We start from the raw sequence: 10,832 nt of genomic DNA on the forward strand, positions 1-10,832 counted from the left end.
TCTATACTCGCTACTGTTCATAACCATGACAAAAGGCTCATCTCTGAAAGCCTCTACATCCAATTAGAGCCTTCTTCCGTCAACTTAAAAACCGATAAGAACAACTTATCATTAACATATTCACAAATAGTCAATTTATTAAAAAAGTAATTTTCATTTTTTTTTTTTTTTTTAAATAAATTCACATTATTTTTTTTTTCCGTCCACTTTTGAACTTATTATTTCATCTTTAAAACCTTTTCTTACACATTTGTCGTCCCCCACCTATACTACGTTTCCTCTTCATCTTCCGGTACTTCTTAATTCGATAATTCGTTGGTTCATATATATTTTTAATTCTTCCTATCACCTTTTGTCATCACCCTCTCACACGCTTTCTTCTTCTAAAAAATTGTTCTACTTTTTATTTTTTATTTTCACCCTCCCGTAACGTTTTCTTTATAAATAACACTTAGTCATTGCTGTAACGGCTTTTTTAATTCTGAGTTTGACCACCATTTGCGCTGTAACCATTATTAGGCGCTCGATCTTCCAGCGAACAGGTTCGTTTTTATTCTTCTTTTTTGTTTTCCTTCCCCTTTCTTTATTTTACTCTTTCCCCTTATTCTCTCCACTTTTATCCATTTCCCTTACCCAAGTAATAAGTTTTGTACACTATACTTATAATTTGCCTCTTTATCATCTATTATTGTTACATATATTTTCTTCCTCTTAATTTTCATTTTCTTTTCATATTTAAATTTTAAATTAATAATAACTAATATGTTCATACTTCTTTGCATTATATAACTTTATTTTTATTTCATTTCCTTAAGTAAGTTATTGTACCCTCTTTTTCAATTACCTATGTATACATTTTATTTCCCGCTTCTCTCATCACTTCATTTTATTAATTCTATTTTGTAAAATTATTCTGTTTATACTTTCTTTTTATATTTTTTTTATTTTTCTATACTTACTGTGGTTGTTATCTTGTTTTGTTTTTAGCCCTGAAGAAGGCTAGAAACTCTAGCCGAAACGTCGGCACATTAAAATAAGTTAATCATACTTATTTGTGTTTTTCATTGACCGCACCCCCAACCATCTTCTCCTCATTTATCATCCACGGTCAACTATCTCTCATAATTATCAACATTGAACCATGATTAGAGATCAAATTGGTGGATGAGTCGATATCTGCAGACAAATCTGTGGACCGAAGCCATGTACTAGGCCCGTTTAAATTAACGTTTGTACAAAGTAAGCTATTGAGTCATATTAGCACAATGTTTAATGGTGAGTACAATCTGCCATGTTAAGTGTTGATGATTATTGGAGCCATTTAATGTGGAAAGAGGCTTGAGTCTGGGAGGACTTTATAACTCCTTTCATGTTTAACATTACTAGAAGAGGGATCAATGAAGAAGGTATAGTGTTTACAATGTTTAATCAGATCCTAGCCCATGCGGATGATGTAATTATTATGGGATTACAGAACATAAAAATGTACTTAGAAGCACTTGATTTAGAGACCAAGAAGATAAGACTACATATTAACGAAATAAAAACAAAGATTATGGTAATAGGCAAAATACAGAAGGCACAAAAGCAGACTCCCTATGAAATTGGGCATTAAATTTTTGAAATTGTTAGAAGCTTTTAATACCTTGGATCATATTAATGATTTGGTGAACGAGAAAGAGGAGATGGGAAGGAGAATATTTGCAGGAAATGGGACTTGTTTCTCATCTGAAATCTCATTAAGAGTTACTTTTTGAGTCATACGACCAAGTTCATGCTGTATAAAACCCTAATAAGACCATTATTCACATGTGCTGGAGAAATATGGACCATCAGCAATAAAAGTATCAACCTGTTAATAGGTTTGAAAGAATGATTCTGAGGAGAATCCTAGGACTCGTACGTGAGAATGGTCTTTGGAGGTGAAGGAAGAACAGCAACCTATTTTAGCTCAAAGAAATTAGCATTTCAGACTTTAAAGTACAAAGATTAAAATGGCTAGGCCATGTTATGAGGATGAGTAAGGATAGAATGGCAAGTAATTTGTACAAGAATGTGCCAGAAGGTGTACATACATATGGTACGCCGAAGGGCTGATGGATTGGGGCAGAATCTTTGGCAACTGGAGATTTCTGTTAACAATGTAGGTAACGGAGAAAGATGGTTGGCGGCTGTTGGTTTGGCTATTGAGTTGGTGGATCATTGATTTGTTGTTTCTTCATTATATATTAATATTAATATTAAATGTTTTAGAAACATTAAACCAAAATAAAATATTCCTGAACCCGTAATTCTCAAAGCCTCAGTAATGCATTTTTTATCAGAAATAGCAACCATGTTAATAATGACTGATCATGATTTTGTTAAGAATATTTCTTTTAATTTAAACCCATGTTTTGAATATTGAAAAAATGTTCCCATATTTGAAAGGAGATTCATTCCTGTTCTGCAAAATAGTTTCATTATTTCCTTCCAAAGAGAATCATGTCTGTAAGATAAACTTCTACTGGTAAGAAGAAGTTTTATACTTGCAACCCTCTTGAAAATGGTGAGGCGTAGCATAGCTATAAGATAATTCAGTCAATCATATATTCAATTTGGAAAAATAGGGTATTCTATGAAAATTATGAAATGCTGTCAATCCAGCCACAAAGAAATCGATGAGCTATTACTGAATTAGTTTATAATCCAAAGAAGCCTCTCTCTTTCTCTCTCTCTATGATCCTGTTCGGCATGTTAAAGTGAAGATTGAAGAGATTGAAGAGATTGAAGAGAAGGGAAACTCTCCTACTGCCGGCTGAAATTTTTCAGCTCAACATCCGGTATATTGGGCAATTGAACATTGGGAATAGTTCAGATTTATAAAGATAATTGACAAAATTAGTTGTTGATAACAATTTATTTTGAGGTCTGATGTCAAATCATAATTGTTAAGAACTAATAGATAGTGTGTTAAACTATATTTTTCATTAATCTTGGAAGGTATTTCACGAGTTCAATAGTTGACTTAACTTTTTTGATTATTTAATAAATGGTTCATGTATTATCTTATATTTTTGTATCATTATTCAATTTCTGTTCCAAGGTATAATATATTCATGAGGTAAATTAGATATTATCATTTTTACCAACCACACCTCCTCGATTAATTATGAATGTGTTAAAGAAAATAATTTTGTGTTATAGAAAATAATTGTGCGACAGTTATATTTCTAACTCAGGATTTATTATCAATAATGGCATTATCTTGAGAGGATTGAAATGTGTTATTCTGTGACGTTTGCGACCAACACTTGCTGCACAGCTCAATTACACCCACCTAGGTGCATAAAAAAAACGGGCATGATGCCATGTCCTTTGCAAGTTTATCGATTCATTGAGATATTGAAATATTAATGAATGGGTTTGAGCTTGCTCTACAGTCAGAAATAGTCTTAAATCACTAATGCAGCCAGACTTTGTTGTAATCATGCTATTGTAATGTTATAAAAACATCATTAAATTAATGAATAGTTTTGTTTCACAATTAACTTGTATGAATACATAATTATTTTTTTCTTTTAATAATGAAATGTGTTATTCTGTGACGTTTGCGACCAACACTTGCTGCAGAGCTCAATTACACCCACCTAGGTGCATAAAAAAAATGGGCATGATGCCATGTCCTTTGCAAGTTTATCGATTGATTGAGATATTGAAATATTAATGAATGGGTTTGAGCTTGCTCTACAGTCAGAAATAGTCTTACATCACTAATGCAGCCAGACTTTGTTGTAATCATGCCATTGTAATGTTATAAAAACATCATTAAATTAATGAATAGTTTTGTTTCACAATTAACTTGTATGAATACATAATTATTGTTTTCTTTTAATAATCAAATGTGTTTATATTTCATCACTTCTATATCTTTCAAGTATTGTCACAAATATAATTTTTTGATTTCTGGATGATAATTTTACTGTATCTCTTTTTTAGTTTATTTATTATGATACCAGAATTGGTTATGATAAGGAGTGTAGATCCACCTTGTAGAACACATAAAAGAATAAAACCTACAAATCCAAAAATTGTATATGACTCTTCTGATGTCAGCTTCAGTTTTTATGGAGTACAGGATGTACAAATGCTTGTATCCCGTACTATTTCAGGCCATGGATGTCGACCATTTTATAGGGTGGACATCTTCTTTTCAGCTGATGTTACTGAACTAAATATCTACTCCAGGCAGGTATGCTTTCTTTATTTTTGTCTATAAAAGTATTTTTAATAAAATTATAGTAAGCATCTGTATTACTGTTGGTAGAAATTGGTAAATCATTGATAGATTTTTAAAAAAATATATAAATGATATCCAATACAATAATCTAATTATTTTGGGGCAGAAATATAAATTAAAACTCTTTTCTTGTTCACTCTAGTAAGAACAGGTTGGTAACATGCCTTTTCTGCCATAGCTGAATTATTGAAGTGAGTTAAAACTAATAAGTAACAACAAAAATGTGATTTTATTCCTTTTCTTTATGCCTCTGAACTGGCAACACAATTAAGAAAGAACTGATCTAAAATAAATGAAATAAAAGCTTGCACCATAGTTTGAGAAATGCAGTATAATGTTGATAGTTGGTCATTTGTAAATATAATATATTTGATAATCTGAAAAGCTCTTGACGTGTAAGAGAATAGATTAGTTCAGAATGTTTGTCAGTAATACATGACTGAATTGTGTATAAATATTATTTTCGGAGGGAGTATAGTAATGATGACCCATTTCTAAAAATATTGGGGATTCCAAAAAAATATATGTATATTTAATGGCAAGCGTCAATTAAACCACCACATGAAATTTGAAACCATTTATTTTTATGCCAATTAAGAAATATTAATTGAATAATTGACTGAATTGTAAAATTTATTTAAGCAAGCTTTTAAGTGATTATTATACAGGTGAATCAGCTGGACTACCACATGGCAGTCTCGCGAGCTATGTCTAAAAAGGATTATCGCCAAGAAGTAGACCAACGGTATGATATATTTCCAGAAGCTATCTCTAGGACCTTCCTAAGCATGCTTGATATTGTAATGTGGAAACAATTCTACTTTGTTTTACTCCAATTAGCATTTGCCTTATGCTATTTTGGCCATTTTATACCTTTCATATTTATTAATGGTATGTTTTTAGTAGTATGCTATTTAATATTTATTTATAGTTTTATTAATTATAATTGGTATTTGTTAGCTTACAATTGAGAATGGTCAATTTTCTTGACTATTTTTGCAATTTAAGAAACTCAATCTATTCAGGCAATAATAAAACCTTCAGAAAAACAAAGAATAATTTTTATTTTCTTTATTAAAAATAAAAACTTACTAGCACAATAAAAATTACAAGTCAAGGAATGTGGAAGTGTCCTAAATAAATGTATTTTGCCTCTAAAGGGACATGTTAATACGAGCAAGACCTCACACTGTCTTCAAGGTGTGTGCCGTGTGAGGGTTACCTTTATGCTACTTTTTACTGATTCATATTTATAGGTAGACATCATCATTATAGCTCTTTGACCTTGTTTTGAGTCCTGGTCTTGTATGGCAGCTTCCACCATTTGTAGCTGTTCTGTGCAGATCCCATTCGGCTCCTTATTTCATCCTCAGTTGCACAATCTAACCATCTCAATATAAGACTTCACCTCCTTGTTGTGCCATACAATGATTGCATAAGAAGCTTCTTTGGTATTTCTTCCTCTCTTTTCCTCGATATATATACTGTCCAATTTGATAATTTAGATGATGTTTGTTTTGGACAATATGGTATATAACTTTCAGTGGGAATGCGTCCACCATTGCTCAACAGTTTAAACTACTCTTCTATATTCTTTCTTTCAAATATCAAAAGATCACACTCAACATTTTGAGTGTGTGTCCATGTCTCACAACCATGAAGGAGAACCGGTCATATTGAAATTTGATAGAGTTGAAACATGCTTTGTCTAGTTAAGATGAAACTACAAAACTGCTTCCATAAATTAAAATAACATTACTTGGCAGTCATGATTCTCTTTTTAATTTCATTCATCATTGTCATTTTCACTAAATTAGAGAACTCTGTCACTTTCTCAAAATTGTACTGCCTTATGGTCACAATATCTTCAGGCCTTGTTGAGGCTTCCGTCACTATATTAGCTGCTCTTTGCTTCATTAACATCTATGCCAAGAGTTTCTGTGATGTCCCTCATTGAGACTACATGTATGTTAATGTTGTCTTAATAAGTATTATATTGGAATGTCTGGGATTTTGTAAATAACATATGCGATCTAGCGAAACAAGTATTTTTGCTTATTCGATGGCATATTTCAGGGCTAATTTATGAAGAAGATCCTTATTCAACATCCTCATGAAATCCTTTTCTTGTAATAAATTTTTCAGAATGATCTCCATTTATCAGAACCATATATTTTAAATTTTTGATAGTTAATTCAATTATTTTCATGAGCTTATTCAGAATTTTTAATTATTTGAGTGCTTTGTAAAGTTTTTTGCAATTAACCTATCATAGGGTACTTTAAAATAAATGTACAGGTGAGTTGTATTTACATCCCTCCTTAAGGATTATCCATTGGCCAAATATCTGCTCAGTAGTAGATCTACTCTTCCTGTGAATCCAAATAGGTAAGACCTATGCTCTTGTTATGAATATGGCAATAAGTGTTACAACAATATATTCAAGAGAACTCTGTCGCCAAACAACATTAGGGAGATTCTGCTATAATTAATTCATTTACTATTAGGCCTAGATGTTTTCCTACTTCTGTTGACCTTTTGGTTGAAATCTCTAAATTGCTTCAGAGCTGTTCTGTCTTACTGAGTTCTCTAGTTCCTTTTCCCTCTTCTTTCTTCAGTGTAGATGTTTTTCCGCTCTTCTTTTTATTCTGTCCTCCACTAATTTTCTCCTTATATTTCTATTCAACATAACCTGATTTTGAAGGTTAGTGGATGATTCACAATACAGAGACTGAGCGGATCATCAAGTGCGTTGGCAGAAGTTTCAGGAGTAACAGAAACTGAAGACGAAGTGGATGAAAAAAGGAATGGTCGTGAGCAAAGGAGCCGAGAAAGCACGTGGAGGCGAGGACTAGGAGGAAGGAAGACATGTGAGATCTGAGGAGGATGTAAGCAGGAAGGCGACCGCATATTGACAAACTATCACGTGAAAGGGGTGCAGGGTGGTCTGCCTATTATCCGAGTGAACGGAGGAGTAAGCTGTCTGATGGACACGAGCAGTTCAAACACCATTTCTTGTAGATAAGTACTAATTAGCAGCAAGGGGAGGACACTCCAAGTAAAGGTTTGCAAATGTAAATTAATCACTCTGGATGGACCATGCAGTATAGAGGTTAGGACTGGGTAAGTGGGGAGCTAAAAGGGGCATTTCAACAATTCATGTGGTGAGTAGGATGCTTAGGGATTATCAGGTGATTATTGGTTGTGATCTTTTAGAGAAGGTGGGGCTAAGATAATAAAAGAATAGTATTGGGAAATGGTATATTAAAAACGGACGAAAGAAGTGCAGATGCCAACAAACAATAGCAGACGGGAAGGTGCGAGTATGGGCATTAAAGCAGGTGGAGCATTGGAAGGACGCGATTACAACGGATTTGACGATATTTTCTTCAATGAAGGAGAGATATTGAGTTCAACAGAAAGGATGGTTCATGAGATTCCACTAAAGCAGGAAAGAGTGACATGTGTTAGAGAATGAAGATACCCACAGGCACTCCGGAAGAACATAAGAGACAAAATCGAAAACTTTAGAAGACAAGGATTCATTGTAGACAGTACGTCACCCTATAATAGTTCGTTGTGGATGAAGCCTATGCCTGGTGAGAACGGGGAGATATATAGGGTGGTCATCGATTAACGTAAGCTCAATGATAATACCGTCGCTGATAAGTATCAGATACTGAGGTTTGAGGATATCCTTGACAGACTAGGAGGGGCTAAAATCTTTAGCACCTTAGACGTGAAAGCAGGGTATCACCAGATTGCGTATGCACCTAGAGGACTAACACAAAACGGCTTTTACTTTCGAACAATGGCACTAAGAATTTAGGAGAATGCTATTTGGTCTGAAGAACGCGAGCATTAGATTTCAAAGGTTAACAAACGAATTTTTGAGAGGTATAGATGAATCAGTACGCCAGATTTACCTGGATGACCTCCTGATGTTTAGTAAATTGGTTACAGACCATGTGAAACACTTAAAGAGCGATTTTCAGAGGATGCGAGAATTCGGACCAAAACTATCTCCAGAGAAGTCATTGTTGGGACAAAAACTAATACATTTTCTAGGACACACCATATCTCAGGAGGGGGTAAGATCGAGACATTGAAGACAAAATAAGAAAATGTATAGATCAGTAGCAGAAGGAACCAGTACTAGCGTTTTCAGACTTATAAAAGCAGTTGACGCTCACGACAGACGCTAGTGAGTACGCGCTAGGAGCAATGCTTTCATAAGAAAGTGAGGTAAGGTGTCACAGAGGAAGAAACACGTTACAGCACCTTTGAATGAGAACGACTGGGTTATATATTATTATTGATAATAATTATATATCATATTATGGACAATAATATGGTCAATAGAGCATTCCCAATCCTACTTGTTCGGGAGAAGATTTAGGGTCCCGATGGACAACAGGCTCCTGCAATGGATGGGGATGCTAAAAGAATCGTCGGTGATAATTAGAAGATGGAAAGATCTGTTGATCTCGTACAACATGGACGTCACGTACAAACCTGACAAAGAAATTGTAGTAGCAGATTGGCTCTCACGAGCAATAATGGTAAACGCAGTAGAATATGACCACGGGAAAACGTCTGGAATTGGTAGGTAGTTTTTGAGGAAGTGGACTCCGGAAGGACAGCAATCGGCCTCACCAGAAAACCAGAATAGGGATGAGATGTCTGCAGAAGAAAGTTCAAACAACGAAAATGGAGGAGCTTGAGGAGATTATCAACAACAAGAGGTACCAGATTATTTGGAAGACAAAAACCACGGGGTTGCTGAAGATGGAACATAGCAAGTACGGAAGCAGTATCATTTCGACTATCTGGTCACAACCGGGTGTCAAAGAGGATCAAATCTGTAGAGAAATAAAAAAAGCATCCAGCGCCGGTAAGATTTACCAGTTATATGTTGGAAATGCGACAGTATGGGAAAAAAGAACTAACTACTATTGAGAATGGGAATAAATGGTATAGATAGATCGTTTATTGGATGCACGTTGATGGTAGGCCCCCTGCAAGATCTAGAACATCAAAAGGAAGTGTTGGCGTATCACAAGGAAAAAGTAATCATCATGGGCTCAACGAGACTTAACAAGCATTGTGCCAATGCTCTGGAGTGAAAATTAGGACGGCAATGGTACAAGATCTCAGATACAATATTAGACAATGCATGAAGAGGTTGCTGCAAGAGCCGGTACTTGCTTTTCCGGATTTCACTCGCCAATCCACAATAACAATAGATGGCAGTGAGTGTGCGCTAGGAGCGCTGTTGTCTCAGGAGGGCGAAAGGGTAGAGCGCCCAGTGGCATACGCTAGTAGGTGCCGGAAATTAGATATAGCACAATGGAGCGAGTACTCCATGGAATAGTGTGGGCTGTCGATTATTTTAGGCCATATGAGTTCCGTAGAAGGTTCAAGTTACATACTGACCACAAAGCACTTGAGTGAGTGGGAAAACTGAAGGAATTGTCAACCAGAATTAAGGACTGTAAGGTGTTCCTAGCCAAATATAACATGGATATACTATATACTATATAAACCAGGTAAAAAAAAGGGGTTGGCTGTCTGGATTACCGTGGAACAAGCAAAGGGACAATGAGGCGGAGAAAATGGACGCCAAGAGAGAAAGAACATGGGTGACCATGATTGGTCTCTTCCAGCAATGGTGCACCAGGTGCAGGCAGGTTTTCAGAGGTAGTTTTGGAACGGCCGCATCTGAGCGATTGAGGTCGAACGCCCTGATTCTCTGGAATTCTTCCGAGGTACTCCTTTTGCGTATTACTCACAATGGACTGTTGTAGGGCGAAGTGCTGTCCACTATTGCTTCTGTAAACTTTCTATTTTTCCCTAATGTGTTTTCGCCTGGGGATATCACCTTTCCTTAACGTACTTTACCCTATTCTGCTTCAATGTGATTTCGTGCACCGTTTTTCCTGTAGCACTCGGTACTTCCCCTTCTTTACAAAAAAATATCATCATATTACTTCAATATTGCCTCTTTCCTACTCTCCCTCTACTTAATCACGCCCGTTCTCGCTTACAGTCACACACGAGCTTCTGATAGCTGTACCTCTTCACTCCAATTCTAATATTCCACTGAACTCCACTATTTTTTATTTTCGCTACCTCCTTTTCCAAAGTATCTCGTAGTCAATGATTATTTGGTATTAATGATTAGAGGCATAGAGTGGCTTCATGGAACGCTATATATATATATATTATATTATATAGGCTTTATCGATACTTAAGATATATATTGTAATAATTTAAAATTATTAAAAAATAAAAATAAAAAGAATTTAGATACTAAATAATTCAAAACATTGTCCAAATTATAGTCTCAAAACTTTTATTGTTTTTACACGTCCAACGTTTCGGCCAATTCGGCCATCTTCAGGGACAATCTTAATTCACTATGAAACATATTATTTACTATTTTTCCCAAACGAAAGGTTGTAATAAAAGTGTATGATAGTGGTTAATGAGAAATATTTTTGACTGTGATTTTTATGGATATTTGACTTATTGGATAAAAATGTTTTGACCT

General features: G+C 34.9%; 1 protein-coding gene across 5 annotated transcripts in view; it reads left to right on the top strand.

The window, feature by feature from the left end:
• Nucleotides 1-10,832, top strand: part of LOC106677219 (monocarboxylate transporter 14) — a 77,916-nt gene that overhangs the window by 10,655 nt on the left and 56,429 nt on the right. For all 5 annotated transcript variants that reach the window (XM_067048875.1, XM_067048876.1, XM_067048877.1 and 2 more), the window contains 2 exons: nucleotides 3,979-4,231; nucleotides 4,948-5,170. In XM_067048875.1, the coding sequence (XP_066904976.1) occupies nucleotides 3,979-4,231; nucleotides 4,948-5,170 (476 nt within the window). The remainder of the gene's footprint in view (nucleotides 1-3,978; nucleotides 4,232-4,947; nucleotides 5,171-10,832) is intronic.

The sequence above is a fragment of the Halyomorpha halys genome, unplaced genomic scaffold (assembly GCF_000696795.3).
Source record: "Halyomorpha halys isolate HHAL.00 unplaced genomic scaffold, Hhal_1.1 Scaffold91.1, whole genome shotgun sequence".
NCBI lineage: Eukaryota > Metazoa > Arthropoda > Insecta > Hemiptera > Pentatomidae > Halyomorpha > Halyomorpha halys.